This window comes from Artemia franciscana, chromosome 7 (assembly GCF_032884065.1).
Source record: "Artemia franciscana chromosome 7, ASM3288406v1, whole genome shotgun sequence".
NCBI lineage: Eukaryota > Metazoa > Arthropoda > Branchiopoda > Anostraca > Artemiidae > Artemia > Artemia franciscana.
The window spans coordinates 1,425,619-1,447,283 of NC_088869.1; the positions used below are offsets into that span (position 1 = coordinate 1,425,619).

General features: G+C 36.9%; 1 protein-coding gene across 2 annotated transcripts in view; it reads left to right on the forward strand.

Moving 5' to 3' along the window:
- The window catches only part of LOC136028710 (palmitoyltransferase ZDHHC3-like), a 45,128-nt gene extending 23,818 nt beyond the window's left edge, over positions 1–21,310 (forward strand). Inside the window, exons 5-6 of one of the 2 annotated variants that reach the window (XM_065706573.1) lie at positions 6,013–6,194; positions 15,209–21,310. In XM_065706573.1, the coding sequence (XP_065562645.1) occupies positions 6,013–6,194; positions 15,209–15,288 (262 nt within the window). In that variant the 3' untranslated portion in view covers positions 15,289–21,310. The remainder of the gene's footprint in view (positions 1–6,012; positions 6,195–15,208) is intronic. The other variant, XM_065706574.1, reaches the window with a different exon arrangement.
- Positions 21,311–21,665: the final 355 nt, after the last annotated feature.

Genomic DNA, 21,665 nt, shown 5'->3' on the forward strand with positions numbered 1-21,665 from the left:
TGCTTAATGTTTCTTCTTTAGTTTGTAATTCACTTGTCTTTAGTTGCACTTGATTCAGGCCATAAGCTGATTGATAGCTCACCATGTCACTAAGATGTGGTTCTCGGTGCGATTCCACTGAGGCTCGTGCGGTTCTCGATACGGTTCCACTGGGGCTCATCCGGTTCTGTTTGGGCTCGTCCGGTTCTACTGAGTCTTGTGCGGTTCTACTGGATGCGGTCGTGGATGACAAAATATTGATTCTTTGTCAAGAGTCCTCCCAAGAATCCCCCAATGGGCTTGAGGTCAGTTTTGGCAATTTTAGTACTGATCTCTTGTGGATTCTATAGTATTTTACACCTCAGAGGAGGAGGTTGCAATGGAGTGCCTTTGTAATGAAAGGACCGCCAGGTCTGAGACAGGTTTGGCCAAATAGGGAGAGGTGGTGGCGGTGGGTGATTGTTCGTAGGTGGTACTCTATCTGCTTCAATGTTTTATTTTTCCTTTGATACTCGGTCATGGAGATTATGTCTGATTATAAGGAGTTTAGAGTCTGAATTTTAAGTTTTTAATTGTAAATAAATCTCTGATACGGGAGAGACCTTTTTGAATCTAGAATCTTTTTAGAATTTATAATCTAGAAAAGTAAAAAGCTGATAGTTTTGTAGCTGATATGGGTCCTTTTGAATCTAGAATCTTGTACCTATAATTTAGAGAAGTAAAATGACTGATAGTTTGATAGCTGACCGGGGCTCAAATCTGGACTTTTTAATCTATAAAAGTAAAGAACTTATAGTTGGATGACTGATATGGGTCCTTTGTGAATCTTGAATGTAGAATTTTGAACTTAGAAAAGTAAAAACTGCTTGTTTGATAACTGATAGGGGTCCTTTTTGAATTTAAAATCTTGAACCTAGAATTTCAATTTAGGGAAGTAAAAAGACTGATCGTTTTGTAGCTGATGCAGGTCCTTTTGAATCTAGAATCTTTTTAGAATTTCGAATCTAGGAAAGTAGATAAAATTGATAGTTTGATGGCCGATATGGGTGCTTTTGAATCTAGAATCTTGAACCTAGAATTTTGAAGATTCCATATTCAAAACGGTTAATCGGAAAATTTAGAAAACATGAAGTATTTTTAACTTACAAACGGGTGATCGGATCTTAATGAAGTATGATATTAAGAATGACCTCGTGTCTTGGAGCTCTTATTTTAAATCCCGACCGGATCCAGTGACATTGGGGGGAGCTGGGGGGGACCTACAATCTTGGAAAACGCTTAGAGTGGTGGGATCGGGATGAAACTTGGTGAGAAAAGTAAACACAAGTCTTAGATGCGTGATTGACAGAACTGGAACGGATCTGCTCTTTTTGGAGGAGTTGGGAGGGAGGGTTAATTCTGAAAAATTAGAAAAAATGAGGTATTTTTAACTTACGAAGAGATGATCGGATCTTAATGAAATTTCATGTTTAGAAGGACCTCGTAATTCAGATCTTTTATGTTAAATCCCGACCGGATCCATTATCATTGGGGGGAGTTGGGGGGGGGGGGAATCTTGGAAAACGATTAAAGCGGAAAGATCAGGATAAAACATGGTGGGAAGAATAAGCACAAGTCGAAGATGCATGACTGGTATAACCAGACCACGATCTTCTCTCTTTGGGGGAGCTGGAGGGGGGGGGGGTAATTCGGAAAATTAGAAAAAATGATGTATTTTCAACTTACGGACGGGTGATCAGATCTTAATGAAATTTGATATTTAGAAGGATCTTGTGCTTTAGAGCTCTCATTTTAAATCCCAACCAGACCCGATGATATTGGGGGGAGTTGAAAGGGGAAACTGGAAATCTTGGAAACCATGAAATTGAGGTATCTTTATCTTACGAATGGGTGATCGGATCTTAATGAAACTTGATATATAGAAAGATGTCTCAGATGTTCCATTTTCAATTCGAATCGGATCTGGGGACATGGGGGTTAGAGGGGGGAAACAGAAATCTTAGAACCTGAAATCTTGAAAAACCCTTAGAGTGGAGAGATCGAGCTGAAACTTGATGGGAAGAATAAGCACAAGTTCTAGATGCGTAATTGACATAATTGGAATGGATCCGCTCTCTTTAGGGGAGTTGGGTGGGGGGGGTTTCCAGTTCTTTTGCATTTTTTTTTTTATGTTTGAGGTTTGCATATGATGTCTGAAAAATAAAGAAGAAAATGAAAACTAAAAAAGAAAAAAAAGGTAAAAAACTAAAAAAAGAAAAACTAAAAAAAGAGAAAAACTAAAAACAAAATAAAAAAGAAAAAAAACAAAAAAAAAAGAAAAAACTAAAAAAGAAAAAAAAAGAAAAACTTAAAAAAAACAAGAAAAAAGAAAAAACTAAAAAAAAACAAAAAAAGAAGAAAATCTAAAAAAGAAAACAAATTAATAAAAAGAAGAAACTATAAAAAAGAAAACTAAAAAAGAAAAAACTAAGAAAAGAAAAAACTAAAAAAAAACTATATCTATATATATAAAAATATAAGTTGTATGTAAGCATGTTTGTTTGTTTGTTTGTGGGTTTGCATATGACGTCATTATAAGTATATAAGCATTTGTATATGACGTCATTATAAGATGACGCTACAGATCGGGACACAAATGACGACTGGGACACAGGGAATATAAATGACGACCGAGACACTCAAAGAGAAATTACAGACCGGGACACAAATGACGACCGGGATACCGGGACACAAATGACGACCAGGACACAGGGAATATAAATGACGACCGGGACACAGGGACACAACTACAACGGGGGCGCTGGGGGGCACAGGGGGGGATATATAAATGACGACGGGGACACAGGGACTGTTCGATTAGCAATCACCATCAACAAAGCTCAAGGGCAATCATTAGAAAATGCGGTATAGATCTGAATACGGATTGTTTTTCCCATGGAAAAACAATAGTTACGCGCCATTGTAGTTGTGTCCCTGTGTCCCACCTGTGAATAGAGATAGATATAAATCTATGTTTTTAACTGCGTAAAACATGCGAATATACAACATTCTTCGCTGTCCCATTGTCTGTACATATAAATAGATTGTCAGGTTTACTGACTCTTGAACATGCAACATATAATTGTCCATGGGAAAAACAATCCGTATTCAGATCTATACCTCATTATTCTAATGATGTGTCCCTGTGTCCCGGTCGTCATTTATATTCCCTGTGTCCCGGTCGTCATTTGTGTCCCGGTCGTCATTTGTGTCCCGGTGTCCCAGTTTGTAATTTCTCTTTGAGTGTCCCGGTCGTCATTTATATTCCCTGTGTCCCGGTGTCCCGGTCTGTATTTCTATTCGAACAATCCCTATGGCCCGGTCGTCATTTATATATCCCGCCTGTGCCCCCAGCATCCCCGTTGTAGTTGTGTCCCTGTGTCCCGGTCGTCATTTATATTCCCTGTGTCTCGGTCGTGATTTGTGTCCGGGTGTCCCAATCTGTAATTTCTCTTTGAGGTTCCCGGTCGTCACTTATATTCCCTCTGTCTCGGTCGTCATTTGTGTCCCGGTCTGTAATTTCTCTTTGAGTGTTTTTTCTTTTTAGTTTTTTTTTAGTTTTTTACCTTTTTTCAGTTTTCTTTTTCTTCTTTATTTTTCAGCGTCACTATGAAGTACATATCGACGAACCTTTGTTTTTTTAACTTAAATCTGGTAGGCATTGATGACCTTATCCAAGTCAAAATCCGAAACCCAATCATCATCGCTATCATTTTCAGTTTTGATATGTTTTTACTCTCGCTGTCCAGGTGGATTTTCATCTAACTGCGCGGTTTTGCGTTCTTTAGCCGCAAGCCTGTTTTCTTGCTGTTCTTGTGATTCTTCGGAACGCTTTCTTTTCTTACTTTCTCTATCAGCAGCAAGTTTTTTGGCATAAACTCTTTGAGCAGCTTCCTCGGCTGTTGCCATTGTATGTTCTTCAGTCATTTTACAATTAAACATTTTTCCGTGAACAAATGTCTTAAATACCGTTAATGACGTCACCGTCAAAGCAAAAATGACGACAACTAATTTCATGACGTCAGTCAACAGAAACATGACGTCACCTGATCCACAGACAGACAGACAACTTATTTTTATATATGTAGATATATATATATATATAATGATATATATATATATATATATATATATATATATATATATATATATATATATATATATATATATATATATATATATATATATATATATATATATATATATATATATATATATATATTCTATATATATAAAAATAAGTTGTCTGTCTGTGTGTCTGTCTGTCTGTCAGGTGACGTCATGTTTCTGTGTCGACTGACGTCATGAAGTTAGTTGTCGTCATTTTTGCTATGACGGTGACGTCATTAACGGTATTTAAGACATTTGTTCACGCCGGGGGCACAGGCGGGATATATAAATGACGACCGGGACACAGGGATTGTTCGAATAGAAATTACAGACCGGGACACCGGGACACAAATGACGACCGGGACACAGGGAATATAAATTACGACCGGGACACAGGGACACATCATTAGAATAATGAGGTATAGATGCTCTTTTTGGTACAGTAGGTAATCTTGTCCCCTGGTGATTATGTAAAATTTTAATTCCCTTATTGACTATTGGTTCTTTTTTCAAAAGACAAATTTTTTGCCTGATAAGAGACAGGATATTTCTTTAAGACAAATTTTTTGCCTGATAAGAGACAGGATATTTCTTTATTCGAAAATAACTGACACAAGCAACAATAAGGTTAAAAATCTGTCAAACTGTTAAAGCTAGAAGCATAAGTTTTTAGCAGAATAAACTTGGAACCATGAGAATGGTTGTTTATTATAGAATTTTGTTTAAAGGTAATAGGTAAAAATTAGATTTTTTTAAATTTTAAATAATTTTTTTTAAAGGTAATAGGTAAACAAAATGGTTACAACTACCAACCGATTATGTGTGGCAATAAAACTGTATCGTACCGTTGACAATTTCTGCCAATCTTAAGTTTAATACGCCTCCGTTACGTATACCGTTACAATATATTGTACCGTTGACAATATAACCGCAAAATTAAATCCAAGTAACCCTCCTCACAAGAAACTTAATAAAGTATTGTAGATTTACGGCAACTGCACTTGAGTGGTAATGATATTTACTTCTGAAATTTTCCTTGCTTTGAGGGAACATTTTTTGAGCCTGATTTTATGCTTTTAGAGGAAGAACTCTAATTTTATTTATACTTAAATAAGTTAAGTATCGGTCTATTAATCTTTTCTTCTATTGAAGGAAAAAAATTTCAAGCTGGATTATAAATTGCAAGCTTATACAGAATATTTTAAGAACCGTGAAAATAAAAATAAATATCAGCTGAGAGCTAAAAACCTAAAAGTTAGGTTTTTAGCAAAAAAAGGAAATATAACGTAACGATAACAAACGTACGATAACAGTTCGACAAATGCAAGCTTTTCAAACTAAAGATTGGCTTTTAGATTTGGGTGTAGTCAATCAGGTGTGTCAGGGGGGTGTAGGGAGATCTATCTCTTTTCTTCCTCTTGCTGTAGATCTTTCAGCTATGCTTATTTGTTATATCTGTTCCAGAGTTCATAGTATAATTTTGATGATAGAATAGATTTGGGTGTAATCAATCAGGTGTGTCAGGGGGATGTAGGGAGATCTACCTCTTTTCTTCCTCTTGCTGTAGATCTTTCAACTATGCTTATTTGTTATATCTGTTGTAGAGTTCATAGTATAATTTTGATGATAGAATAGATTTGGATGTAATCAATCAGGTGTGTCAGGGGGGTGTAGGGAAATCTACCTCTTTTCTTCCTCTTGCTGTAGATCTTTCAACTATGCTTATTTGTTATATCTGTTGTAGAGTTCATAGTATAATTTTGATGATAGAATAAATTTGGGTGTAATCAATCAGGTGTGTCTGGGGGGTGTAGGGAGATCTATCTCTTTTCTTCCTCTTGCTGTAGATCTTTCAACTATGCTTATTTGTTATATCTGTTCCAGAGTTCATAGTATAATTTTGATGATAGAATCAGGATTGTTTGGTTTATTTGTTGTCGCTATAGTGATTGATCAAGTTACTGCAATATTTAGTGATACAACTGCCGTTGAACAAGTTAAAGGAGACAATTCTGGAAGAACAAGAAGACCTAAAATGAGTCATTTGGCTGATGTTTGTGGTAAAGGTAAATTGTATGATTTACATGGTAGTTTTTTCAAGATTGGGCATAAAAAAATAGTAAAAGGGAAAAGAAAGAGAAAAGGGAAGAAACAAATGGCAAGATTTTCCTTTTTTTTCATTCTGTTACCTGATTCCCTGAAATATCGTCGTGTTTTATTGCATCTATTAAAGAATACAGTAAAGAACAAAAGTTTATTTAGACCTTTACCTTTTTTCTGAGCTGAGGGTAGCCAATTATACAGGCAGATTGCTAGTGCATTAATCCAGTGCAAGGGCTGATCTCACCTAGGGTTAATTTGATTGCCGATACTAAGAAACTAAAATCTAAAACTAGAGACTATTCACCAGAATCAGCTGATTTCCGTATAAAGATTGGCTTCCCTCTGAGAAAAGAAGCCCCGAAACAAATGGCCATACATTCGCCTGAATCTAATCATCGGATTGTCATGGACAATCTGGTTCTTGGTGTTCGATTATCAATGAAAAAGGAAATTTAGTATTTTATCGTCCATAAAAAGAACCCAAACCGTGAATGAAAATCCTTTCTCATAATTTTTTTTTGTTGCTATGGGACGTGTCTGTTTTTTTACTAGATTGCAGCTACTGCTGCAACCATGATTGGTTAATTTTCCAATCAGATTAAAACATTTTGCTTAATATGTAGTCTCTGTACTTCTGAACGTTGACTTAATTCAAGACAACTCAAACTTGACTTAACTCAATTCAAAGGCTCTGATTGTTCTTACAAGTATAATGAGCTAGTACGAAATTACAACTTTGATTAGATTAACTTTGATCTGATACTTTTTTTTTGATTCCTTGAAAATTTGAAGGTACTTGTTCTTTCTTTCAATATAGCTTGATAGCCGTGTTTTCTAATAGAATCGTTAGCCAGGTCGTATCCAAGGGAAGTGATGTTGGGGGGTTGAATCCTCCCCTGAAATGTTCGTCCAACTCATAAAAACCGTTACAAAAATGAATATAAACAACTTTTGATGTTTTTTAAAGTTTTTGTACCCCCTCCTCCCTGAAAAAAAGTCCTGGATTTGACCCTGGTTGTCAGCCCCCCTCATTCAGTCTGGTACTTTTTACAACTTAACGCATGATTACCAAGGAAATGTATTGCTTTGACAAATTTGACACCCTACCCCATTCCCCTCATATCCCGTAAGTAAATTCGTGGTTCTCTTCATCTGGTTGTAGGATTGCTAATAACAACCAGATTGGCGGAGGTCAGATCTTCAATGAGAATGAAAATCCTACAACCTAACCGTCAATTTTAGAATTAATTATATTAAAAAAGCTTGTGGTAGTATAAATACTGAGCAAATAGTAATCACAATTCGAAACTCGAATTTTTAAAGCTATATGTACACAACAAGAATCTTCTATCCCTCCCTCTCTCCTTATATACAGGATAATTTTCAGTACGCTTCAATTTCGAATGTTGCTCTTTACTTTTATCTGCTAGGTTTCGGCAAAGAAAATACCAGTCACTTTTTCCTGTGTAATACATAGACTTTTTGTTTTTTTTTTTTACCAAAAATGAATTACTTATCTTCTATATCCTGAGCTATCTAAATATCTAAATTATTTACCTTGTGGCAGCGGAGTGGATAAGGCTAGGTCCTGTAGTAATCGGGATCAAGGTTCAAATCCCCGTGTCGCAAGGAATCGCTTTCCTCTTTGCACGCTGTTGGTTCTTTGATTTTTTATAATAAATATTGAAAATAGTGATAAATTAAAAAAGTATAGACAATATTTGCGTTTAGGTGTATAGGCTGTATTTATATATATGATTTTGCTTACTTCTATACTTTGTAAATTATTAAATTCTAAATCTAATAGCTAAGTAGAAACTCTAAAAGAAAGCAGAAGTTGTATTAGAAACTTGAGTAGAAGCTCTAGGGAGGGGGTTGGAATGGCAATTGAATTTAGCCTGGTATTAAAGGCTTATTAAGAATTTTCCCAATTGAGTCGACTTGGATAACAAGGTAATGGGAGGTAGAAGTAGAATTGAGGCTCCCGAACTGCAATGGGTAAATAAGCTACTAGGTTTTTCAAGAATTATTTTAAGTAATATTTCTCCTTTCTTATTCTCCTGCTTCTTCTTCTTCTTCATTATTATTTTATTCTTATCCAGCCTTAGTGGCTGAGGGAAACATCATAGAGATGTGTTTAAGGGCTAATTTGAAAGGAAATTGTGATATCTATATCCTTTAATAAGTAAATAAACTTATTATTTAAAATCAGACACAATTCTTGGCAAGAAGCCGCATCCTCATATGTAAGATGATGTAACACACATATTGTTGGGACAAGATAACGTAATACACGTATCTGAACAGTTGATTCTCTAAGATATGATGTCATATTTGAATGACACTTCTTGATTTCCTAGGGTTCCTTCTCTATTAGACCCTGCTAGCGGTGAGGGAAAAAGGGACACATCGGTTCTAACCGTGCAAAAAGGAATTTTCCTTGTTTTTCAAGCCAGGGGACTGTAAGTTTCTGGTACAGGGTTTGTGGCAATGACGATTCCAATGGTATATATTTTGCTTCGATCCGACACCTTGCTTTTACGGGTTCCAGGATATTTTTTAAAATTCCCATATAGTTGCTTTTGAAGCAATATTTTACTATTAAGACTAATTGAGATATTGTTATAATTCCTGAATCAGCTACAAATAGCAATTTTTTCTTGCTGCTCAGTTTTTTTCCAAAATGCGTTTTTTTTTTATTTTGGTTACTATGTTCCATGGTTCGTTCTTTACTAGGATGTAGTTAACACTGCAACCATGACTTCTGACGTTGTCTTCTTCGCATGATTACCAAGCAAAATCATATAGCTAAGTGCAGCCTATAAACTTAAACGCAAATATTGCCTATATTTTTTTTAATGTATCATTATTTTCGATATTTATTAAAAAAAATATAGATGATTACCCAATTGTAAACCCATTTTCCTTGTGACACGGGTGAACCATGGCCCCAGATGTTCTGGGGCCGGCTTCATCCCCTTCCGCTGCCACAAGGTAAACAACTGATATACTTAAAACATGATATAGAAGATAAGCAGTTCATTTCTGATAAAAAAACGACATAATATTTGTTATGAATTTGCTACTTGCGGGATGTAAGATTGGGGGCATTGTGGTTGGGTGTCAAATTTGTCAAAGCAAGCCATTTCCGTGGCAATTGTGCGTTAAATCTTAAAAAGTACCAGACTGGAGGAGGGAAGGCTGACGACCAGGGTCATGTCCAGGGTTTCGTTTAGAGGGGGAGTCACAAAAAACTTTGAAAAACACATCAAATTTTTTTTATATTCGTTGTTGTTACGTTCTTACGAGTTGGACAAACATTTGGGGGAGGGTGCCGGTGTTCAAAACCTCCACCCCAAGCGTGTAGCTTTTGACGAGTAACATTAAAGTTAATGGATTTTATATATTTGGAATCAGGATAAAAATCAGTTCTTTTGACGCATCTATTGATGTCAAAATTCCGTTTTTTAGAGTTTTGGCTACTATTGAGCCGAGTCGCTCCTTGCTTGGAGTTCATTGCTACGAACTGTTTGATAAATAGGAGAAAATCCAAGAACGACAAGATTATTTATCGTAATTATTAGCAGTGTTTCCAGTTGAATCTAATTTTTGGGAAAGCTACCAAATTATTTATCTCCCGCACATAAGCAATAATTGCTTGTCGCGGTACTTTAGCAACAAACAACAGTCGCATAAACCGTTGATCAGATTTTACTAAACAACAGCGAAAGTAAAAAGAAATATAATACTACGTAAGCATAATGGCCATTTAAAATGACTCGATAATACAAATCACGATTATGGCCAATCGTCACAATTATTTTCTGTGTTAACGTAAAGAGATTATGTAAAATTCAGTAATGAAGCCATATATTCAGTGTCATATATTCTATATCAAGAAAAATAGGAACCCTTCTTAGGTAGAAAATCCAAAAATTATTTCCACAAAAGCATTGTTCATCCCTTTTTCAATCCTTTTTCTAATTTGCTCTCTTGTGGCAAAAAACTACCAAAAATAAACATCACTAAATGAATGAAACCCAAAATAGCAAAAATTACAATAAATAACCGAGTCGAACTCAAAACGAGCAGGAACAGAGATTAGTGGGGCTGACTTCCCCATGCCTTCTGAAGACCAGAGCATCATTTGTACTTTACTGAAAACAATCCTTATTTCAAACTGAAGAATTCTGATATTAATTAGTTTCATCATGTCAAGTCTGAAATTAACTAGTTTAAACATGGCAATTATGAAATAAATAGTTGTGGCTGCAGTGCTCTACATAGTTTTCAGTTAACCGTAAAAGAAGCGGTAAGAGTATAAGAGTTGAGCCCAACGACAATTTTCTAATGGTAATTTCTACTACTCTAAGGGCTGAATCTTTATTTTCAAAAACAACAAGAGCTAAGAGCTCATATGGCACTTGTGACGAGGTGAGAAGAGCTAAGAGCCAAGAGATCATATGATATGAACTCTAACAAAATTCTATGAATCAATAGATTGATTTAAAAAGGAAAATAAGAGGCTTAATGCCGGTCAGGATTTAAAATAAGAGCTCTGAGTCACGATGTCCTTCTAAATATCAAAATTCATTAAGATCCGATCACCCACTCGTAAGTTATAAATACCTAATTTTTTCTAATTTTTTCTCTCTCTTTAGCCCCCCAGATGGTCGAATCTGGGAAAACGACTTTATCAAGTCAAATTGTGCAGCTCCCTCACATGCCTACCAATTTTCATCGTCCTAGCACGTCCAGAAGCACCAAACTCTCCAAATCACTGAACCCCTCCCCCCAACTCCCCCAAAGAGAGCGAATCCAGTACGATTCTGTCAGTCACGTATCAAGGACATTTGTTTATTCTATCCACCAAGCTTCATCCCGATTCCTCCACTCCAAGTGTTTTTCCAAGATTTCCCCCTCCAACTTCCCCCAATGTCTCCAGATCCGGTCAGGATTTAAAGTAAGAGCTTTGAGACACGATATCCTTCTAAATATCAAATTTCATTGAGATCCGATCACCCGTTCGTAAGTTAAAAATACCTCATTTTTTCTAATTTTTCAGAATTAACCCCTCCCCCAACTACCCCAAAGAGAGCGGATCCGTTTTGGTTACGTCAATCATGTATCTAGGACTTGTGCTTATTTTTTCCACCAAGTTTCATCCCGATCCCTCCACTCTAAGTGTTTTCCAAGTTTTAGGTTTTCCCCTCCCAACTTCCCCCCCCCAATGTCACCAGATCCGGTCAGGTTTAAAATAAGAGCTCTGAGCCACGATATCCTTCTAAATATCAAATTTCATTGATATCCGATCACCCGTTCGTAAGTTAAAAATACCTCATTTTTTCTATTTTTCAGAAATAAACCACCCCCCCCCAACTACCCAAAAGAGAGCGGATCCGTTCTGTTTATGTAAGTCATGTATCTAGGACTTGTGCTTATTTTTCCCACCAAGTTTCATCCCGATCCCTCCACTCTAAGTGTTTTCCAAGATTTTAGGTTTCCCCCTCCCATATCCCCCAATGTCACCAGATCCGGTCAGGATTTAAAACAACAGCTCTGAGACACGATATCCTTCCAAACATCAAATTTCATTAAGATCTGATCAACAGTTCGTAAGTTAAAAATACTTCAATTTTTCTATTTTTTCCGAATTAATCGGCCCCCCACTCCCCACCCAGATGGTCAAATCGGGAAAAGGACTATTTCTAATTTAATCTGGTCTGGTCCCTGATACGCCTGCCAAATTTCATCGTCCTAGCTTACCTGGAAGTGCCTAAAGTAGCAAAACCGGGACCGACAGACAGACAGACCGACAGACCGACAGAATTTGCGATTGCTATATGTCACTTAGTTAATACCAAGTGCCATAAAAATGACTACAAATTTCAAAATTCTTTTATCATTCTTACAATTGGGCGTAGTTTGCCATTTAAAAATTTGCAATCGGCCAAATGTTTTTAAATAAACTTGTCAATTTGGTCAATTATTGGCACCCTTGTCACATTATCACCAACCTCCAAAGATTTTGCTCTAGATTGTGTAAGTCTCTTCGTTGTGTAAGTTTCCATTTAACCAATTCAAACTGTATTTTCCAATGCAGTTTCCAAACCAATTCAGATTGTATCTTCACTGTCCCTGTTACTTTAATTTTTTAAGCATTTGTTTATATGACAAAACCTGGCGGATGTTCAACGGTGTTTACTTTAATGTTGTTTAGCATGGAATATCGCTGTTTACAGTTACTAGTTCCAAAAACTGTGCATTGAATTTAGATATGCTAATGCCCATGCCAGGTGCCACATGCCACATTAGTCGCATTTGTCAACAAAATCAAAACACGCACGACTGCATTGCCAATTATGGGCACCGTTTGTAATTTCTTGAGTTGAATATTGTTCAACTTTCAAACATAATTTATTGACCGACCAATCAGAATCAAGATTTAAGGTATCTTCGAAGTTATTTAAGGTATATTCTATTGAAACTAGACAGAATGGAAGCTTGGAACAGCAATTTTTCTGTCTGTAACAGAAATCTGACAAAAGTTAAGAAGACGCAGTATTAGTAGAAAACAGTTGGAAATAAATTAGTGTTGGTGTAAACTTTTTAAACTAATTTTTAGCATTTTTAATGTTCCGCTTTTGAAACTGAAGTGTTACGCCAAAATCAAATTTATGATCATAGGTAAACTAGGCCCACCAATTAATTACGCAGATAATCTGCTAAAGGTGGCCATTAGACTGAGAATCTAGAGCGTGGGATAGCAACCGGAGATCGGCTTCAGTAGCCTCTTAGCCTTTATTAATGGAAGAAAATCTAAAACCTGGATTAATGAAAAATTGTCATTGTGGGATGGTTTTAAATTAGTATTGGCAACTAGTACATGGTGTTGCTGGAGTAACTAAGGTAAAGATATATGGAATGTAGTTGTAAGGAGGGGGCAAGTTCTAACCCTTGTTGGGTTCCTTCCCATGAACACCCGAATAGGGAGTTGTTACAAATCCTAATTGAGGAGAAGAATGGAGAAAGAACTCCAGAGTACACGCTTGGACAGAACATGCATGAACTGATGGTGGAGGCTAGAATCCCTGTGGGATTGCATTCGGTCAAGGTTACGTCTTGGTAAAACAATCATAATCGGTCCAGACAGGCACAAACGTGGTGCTGGCTTAGGGGATCCTTAGTCTCCAATAGAAGCTCATCTTCATCAACCTCCGAGTTTTTTAATTCTCCAACACTTTGAAAGGACATACATCCAATTCATTCCTTGGGTTATCCAAACTAAGTTATAAACACCAGCCAACTTTTACAATACCTGGTGTGGTATTTCCTATTCTACTTTCAGATTGTCATTACTTTCTATTAAGAGCATATGACTTCCTCTTTCCCCTTAAGCTCGTATCTGCGGGTGGACCAAAATGGATCCCGGAAAGGATCTCTATTCAAATTGGCCCCACCCGTGAAAAAATATTGTCTGACAACGCAGGCAGAATTTCCAAATTTATCCCCTCTTTGCAACTCCTTTCTCTTTTTTGAATTTCCTGCCTGTCATAGTAGGAGTAAATAAATAATATAAGGTTGAAACTGAACTTCCAAATTAGGCTGCTCATGCTGAACATAAGGGGGTTGTCGCTTTTTAATCCCTTGAACTTTTCTAGGGAAAGCACGAATTCTAAAATTATTTTTTGTATTTAAAATTGCCATGAAGTCTGTACTAAACTCCCACACTAGGCTGCTCATATAGGAAGCAAGGGACTAAGAGTTTTTTAACTCCTTGAACTTTTTGAGGGAGATCATGAGCTCTAAAACCATTTTAGTCCAAACTTGGACGCTAAGGTTTTCATTTTTAAAGTCTGAGAGTTGGTATCTCTTAGTTTCTCTATTATTTTATGCAAAAGCCCAAATTCTAATATCATTTTTACTTTGGATTTATGTAACAAGTGCCTCTTTTTGACAACATAGGAATTGATGACATCCATTTTTAGGAAAGATACGAGACGGAAAACCACAAACTAAGGAAGCATTTGCGTACTAAACTAACATGCTAAGCACTTCATTTTTACGGGTAAAGGGCTCCTATCTCTCAACCTCCTGAATCTTTGTAGAGAAAGAAAAATATAAAATCCTTTCTAGATTGGTTTGGCACAATAGGGGTCTCTTTTCTAGCATTTGAGGGTTGCTGCCTCTCAATATCTTTAACCTTTTGAGGGTAACTACGGATTTTAAAATTTAAGGTGTGATATTTTTCAGCATCTTTACTTGATAATGAGGGAAATAAAAAACTAGATGAGATGTGGGGAACTGGTGCGGTTCAACCTTTGAACTGCTTCTGGTCAGTTTCTCAAACTTGATCAATAAGGAATTTCTTTCGATTCGAGGTTGTATACCTCTTAACACCCGGCGCTTGCGTTCCGGTAGTGGTGTATTAACTTTTTCTGGCATATTGGTTGCCTTTGATAAAAGGCAGAGGTTTCCTTGTAAGCTTCTCTGTTGGCTTCTGTGCGAGCCTTCTGATTTCTTTCATCAGCTTCTCTACGAGCCTCTCGATCTTTGTAATCTTTACCCGTAGCTCCTCTCACTTGCATCCAGGAGTCTCTTAAGCAACTGCCGAGTGCTAGATTGCAGAGAACCATGGCGTGAGTGTGAGCTTTTAACCATAGAGGTAGATAGTCACTGGGAATATGGAAATGCGATATCCTCGCGCTCTACAGGTATCATATCAGTAAACTAGCAGAATAAAATAGGTAAAAGAGATATGAATAAAAATATTGTCTAGGCTGGTTATCTAGCCTCCTATGAAACCTATGCTTAGTCTTCTATTCGAAACTCTTTTGAAATTATGATAATGAATTTCTTTATGCTCTTCAAAGAAATACAAAATAGATCTGAGGTATCGTTAATACATCAAATTTGACTTGATCTATGTTTAGATTTAAAATTCTTCATTTAATAAAGTTTAAAATTCTTTTTCCAGGTCATCCGATACTTTGGCTCTTTCCCTGTGTTTCTGTACCTGAACCTTTGTCCTATAATAATGGTACTTACGAAGTTTAATTTGTCTATTCTTGGTTTTTCTGTGAGTGTGTTTTATTTATGTATTGTATATTGACCTTGTATTTATTATAGGGACAGTTCAGTGACTTAGCCTGTGGACAGGCTGGGGGAGGTGTTTCTAGATTTTTTTTTCCCTATTGTTATTTGCCCTAAAAATATCATGATAGTACCTGGAGACTGAGTTTCGTTCGGTGTAAAGAAAGACACTATTTTAATTTAATATGAAAATTAATTTAATTTTATTTTATTTGCTGCAGAAATAAATACTATCTAGATTGTTTTTCCACACCGAAAAACGAAAAACTATCTTGTTACGAACAATCTTATTAAACGAACGAAAATCACAAAGCGAAGCTCGGTCCCCTGGTAAACAAATTACTACTGCAATTTTTCTGCTGCGCTCCTTGGCATTTACTACTATTACTACTACTACTGCTACTAACAACTAACCGCAGCATCAAGCCGCTTGAGGCCAACACAGCTACGTACACTCTTCCTCCATCCCAATCTATTCAAAGCCTCCCTCTTTACACCCTCACCGGATCTTCCCATTACACTTAAATATTTCTTCATGACATCCTCCCAACCCAGACGAGGACGACCTGCTTTTTCTTTAGCCCTAGACGGTTGGCCAGAAAGGACAATTTTTGGCAATCTGTCATCCTTCATCTGCACAACGTGCCCAAGCCATCTCAATCTTTCTTTCATTTTGTCCCTTGAAAGCAAAGTCCATCAGAGTGATCCATATAAAGGGGTATAGAACATAACCCTGCTTAAGTCCTGATTTAATACAAAACCAGCTGCTAACCTCATTTCCTACCTTAACCGCAGCAGTATTATTCTCATACATCGCACTAATCACTTTAGTATATTTGTCTGGTATACCATATGAGTATAAGAACTTTGCTAAAGCTTTTATATCAACAGAATCGATCGCTTGCTTATAATCTATAAAACTGAGGACCAAAGGTGTTTGAAAACTAAGGCACTTCTCAATTATTAACCTAAGAGTGAAAATTTGCTTGACACATCCTCTACCTTTTCTAAAACCACACTGTTCTTCTCTTAGAACTTTTCTACAGCATTGCCCACTCTAAAAAGTATCATATTACTAAGTAATTTGCTACCTACAGAGACTAGACTAATGCCTCGATAATTACGACACTCAATTTTATCACCTTTCTTATACAGAGGTTTAATTAAGATTTTCCTAAAATCGTTAGGTACTTCCCTTTTTTAAAAGATTAAGACTAGACTAATGCCTCGATAATTACAACACTCACTTTTATCACCCTTTAAAAAAATCATATTCATAATCTTTAGTAGCTTATTTCTAACCTCAGAGCCCCCATATTTAAGAAACTCATTTACCACACTATCAGCACCTGGAGCCTGATTATTTTTAATCATTTTAGTACGGTCGCTAATTCTTCTTCACAAAACAAATCTTCCTTTATGTTCAAGGTGTCACAAACTTTTCCATTTTCGTCTATATCTTTTCCTGTAGCTCTATCTCAGTTTACCATAATCTCAAATTGTTCTGTCCATCTCTCTTTAGTTCTTTCCTTATTAATAGTTGTGGCCCTGTTCCTATCTTTGACTGGGACTAGTCCGGATTTAGTACTCCCTCTCAGTTTATTAACATGTCGGTACAATATTTTACTATTATGTCGTCTAGCTGCATCTTCCTGATCCTTGGCAATTTTATCCACGGCCTCCACTTCACACCACCTTAGTTCATATTTTAATGCTTTCTCCATTTGCTTTACATTCCTTTTGTTTTCATATGATCTATCATTCATTTAATTCTTGTGCAAGCCCCTTCTCTCTATTAAACATAAAGCCTTTTTACTAATATTCTTAGCTGTAGTCTTAACTTTATTCCCTAAGACACCATCAGCAACTTCACAAATTGTTTTTCTAAAATTATTCCAACCTTCATCCACATTGTCAAATTTTAAACTCTCAACTTTAGTATTCAGCTGTTCCTGGAAAGTTTCTCTCAGATTCTCATCCTGGAGTCTACCAACATCATAACTTCCCGGGAGGTAGTTACCCTTCCGAAATTTTAGCTTTAAATTAATCCTGGACACTACTAGATGGTTATCTTTACTTTTAACATCAATAACAACACTCCTATATACGCAAGCATCTTGTATTGATCCTGCCAGTCTTCGGTTTATTATAACATAATCAATAAGGTTTGCTGTCTTACCAACGCGTGAATACCATTTCACCTTTTTGGCCATTTTATGACCAAACACCCCATTGGTTATAACTAGATTGTTATACCTACAACATTGCAAAAAGTCTGTAGCCATCACTGCATTTCTTTCCTACACCAAATTTACCTAGGCTAGAATACCATCTGTCCCTATTTCTACCAGCCTGGGCGTTAAAATCTGCTAGTAAAAACATGATATGTGTACCTGGGGCCCTGTTTATTTGCTCCTGTAACAGTAAGTAAAATTCATCTGAGTCACTATCTCCGTCAGTTGATTCAACTGGGGCATATACTGCTATAACTGATACTCTGAGCTCTTAGTCATAAAATGAGCAATTAGTGTTCTATTATTAATACCTTCCCAGCCTAAACAAGACTTGGCAGCTTCCTTATTCATCATGAACCCTACTCCTCGTCTAGTACCCCATCCTTCCTGCCGGAAAGAAATTATATATCACTTAATTCCATGCTTCTCTGGGATATGTGTTTCTGAAACTTCTATAAGTCCAGTTCAAATCGTCTGAAGTCGTCAGTCAAAATGTTGGCGATTCGATAGCCATTTTTTAACGTCATAACATTCCAAGTTCCAATTTTCATTTTCTTTAAATCATTGAAGTTATTTTGGCTCCAGGAAAAGCAATGATCCCGAATAACAGTCAAGTCTACACCGAAGCGCTTACGCCGGCTTAGAAGCGGACAGTAAGAAGTCCCTGGGACCTCCAGTATGAATGGAGGCTTTGTGCAATCCTGGGCGTTTATTGGTCACAACATCATTTTCAGCACTCGGCGATGCTTTTCTATCAAGAAGATTCGAAAGCCTGTACACGACAGTCCCAAGCCTATTACTTCCTACTCATTATATATTCATGTTTACAAATATTGTGCTACTACGGGGAAGCAACCCATAGTAGATAAATTAGCTATGAAGAGGTTTTTCAGACCGTCAAGACAGACCAAGCCCAGAAGAATTATTCATTAATTAGAATCCCGTGCGAATGCTGTGTCGTTTACTAGGCTATATTTTCCTCGAGGGGCGCTACTCTTCAAATGGGAATATGGTTGACGCCTCCAGTCTTGCAGCTACCCCGAAAGGGTCAAGGCAGTCCTTTGCAGAGGCCGTTGTCCATAGATATGGATCTTACGCCCTGCCGCAGTTGTCCTCCTATATTAAGAAACTCATTTACCACACTATCAGCACCTGGAGCCTTATTATTTTTTAATCCTTTTAGTACGGTCGCTAATTCTTCTTCACAAACCAAACCTTCCTTTATGTCCAAGGTATCACAAACTTTTCCATTTTCGTCTATATCTTTTCCTGTAGCTCTATCTCAATTTACCATAATTTCAAATTGTTCTGCCCATCTCTTTTAGTTCTTTCCTTATTAATAGTTGTGGCCCTGTTCCTATCTTTGACTGGGACTAGTCCGGATTTAGGGCCCTCTCAGTTTATTAACATGTCGGTACAATATTTTACTATTATGTCGTCTAGCTGCGTCTTCCTGATCCTCGGCAATTTTATCCACGGCCTCCACTTCACACCACCTTAGTTCATATTTTAATGCTTTCTCCACTTTCTGTACATTCCTTTTGTTTTCATATGATCTGTCATTCAGATAATTCTTGTGCAAGCCCCTTCTTTCTATTAAACATAAAGTTTTTTCACTAATGTTCTTAGCTGCAGTCTTGACTTCATTCCCTAAGACAACATCAGCAACTTCACAAATTGTTTTTCTAAAATTATTCCAACCTTCATCCACATTGTCAAATTTTAGACTCTCAAGTTTAGCATTCAGCTGTTCCTGGAAATTGTAATGTTCCTGGTTTGTAATTCCTGCGACGTGTGGAAATGCCGGTGGACCCTGTTGAGAGTATATTTGAGTGGTCTTCTTCCTCTTCCACCTGCATTTATGGCCCCGGGCGAGGATGCCCCAGATTCTATTATGGACCCCCCAAGGGACAAGGTCCCCCCTTGGTCCGTGCCTCCTATGGAGGTACCCTACCTATCTGTTAGGCGTTCCCCTATCGCTACCTGAGGACACGCTGAGTGGCCTGGGGAGGCCCCTAAAGAGCAGTAAACTCATAAAGCTTTTTTTTCACACCGTCAGATTCTAATTGTTCTGGTCTAAAATAAATAAATAAAAAAAAATGCATTGTGCCAACATCGTTCTTTACTTGGGCAGGACTATTTTGCTGCCTATGAAATACTGTGAAGCTTCATTTGGATCATCGAAGTCTAAGCATGGAGAGAGGTCAATGTTAAGCAGCAGTTCATTCAACTACTGAGCAGATGTAACGACTAGCCTTCTAGTTGTCTTGGAGTCACCGCTTGTCGCCTCATATGTATATCCATCAGAAAAACAAAGTGGTCAAAAATTGTATGATTAGATTCAATAATAAGAATTATGATGTCAATTACCGTTGCTGTCGAGCTTACAACTCGAATTGGAGTGTGACAAACTAAAAGGACCCCGAGGAAAAGACAGTGTCAAACAATCAAATTTCCATGAAAAATTTTACTTTGGGGATTGTGACAGAATTCCTATACGTAAATCTTTGTATTTGTCTGAATTTCTCTTTGCCAATTCAACTTTAAATGTATAGGAGTTCAGGGGACATTGCCTGGGGGAAATTTTCAGAGGTTTTGGATTTCCATGGAAAAATTTCCAGGGAAGAGAGATTTCCGGAGTGATCGGAAAAACGATTAGAATTTAAAGTCTTTATCAAATAAAAGTATTCAAAGGATAATGTTTCAGTCAAAATTGTCCGCAAGAAAATTTATGGAGGGGGGATTTTCAGCTCGGTTGGAATTATCTAGGAAGAGTTTTACGGGGATGGTATGTATTTTACGTGGGAGGAACTCTCAATGGAGCAGTTTCCCGTGAGGGGAGGGAATTTTTTATTGAGGGTGAGCCACATTCACTGGCATTATTTGGAAAACGATGAAAAATTAAATACATGAAACAATTTTTTTAGGTGAAGCAAATACATAAAAACATATAAATATATATCAAAATATATAAAATCCATCAAATTTAATTTGCGTGTCAAAAGCTATGAGCCTGAGGAAATCTGTCTGTTTTTTTTTAAGTGGCGGGGAGGTGCCCAAAGAGCTTCAAAGCCACAAGGTTTTTGTTGCATTTCCCTGGGCGAGGTTTACTTTTCGAAAATTTTCAGTACTCCTTCAGTCACCTCTTAGAGATGTAAGGAAAATAAACAGAATTTCTTTGTCGAATGAAAATGGGTCAGTAGATTTTCACCAAAGAAAGGTCCGTAAATTTAAAGAAATAACTGTCACAAGGTAAAGTTTTATGGTACAAGTTTGGTTGGCAAACCGACACAATTTATCTCAAAGTGTTGGCAACGCTAGTGCAGAGCAGAGGTCATGTCCTTAGGTCTATTCATTTTTGAGGTTTTTGAATGACTATTCTAGTTAAATGTTGTGTTACTATTTGTAAAAAAAATCACGTTTAATGCTGTGAAAAATGTACGTAAACGTGTTTTGACTGTAACGTTAGGTTAGTTAACGTTAGGCTCAGTTCTGCAGACTTTGATTATGTTTGCCCCACTCTGTTACTTTTCACGTTCAAAACTAGTGAAAACACGTTAGTTTGTGTATTGCAATTGTTATGTTCTTTCAGCGTCATTCATTCCATTTGATATGAAAGTATTTCATTTAAATCATGGAGAAATAATCCCGGTGTCGTATTCGTTGTTTGTTAATTTTATCTCTTTCCGTGAGAATTCTTTTGATAAGCCGGTGCTGAATATACTTATCGAATAAAAGTTTTTGTTAAGAAATGTCCCACATATTTTTGCCATTCAGTAGAAAAGCTTATAACGTCAACATCATGAGAGTTAAACTTATGAATATACGTTGTCGTAAATGGACGATGCAAGTTTAATAGAGCTGAAAGCGGGATTACCACAAAATCGCGTGAATAACGTGATAGACCAGTAATTTGGTATAGGGTTGGATTTACCTCTTTACTAGTACTAGGCTACACTCATTTATGGGACAGCATTTCAGGGGGGGTGTAGGAGAGCAGTCCCGTACCCTTTGGTCTGGGCGAAGTTTTTACTTAAATTGACTCCAGTCTCCTCTTAAGCGGTATGATTCTTCATTATTGCATTGTGGACTGAATTAGGTATTAAG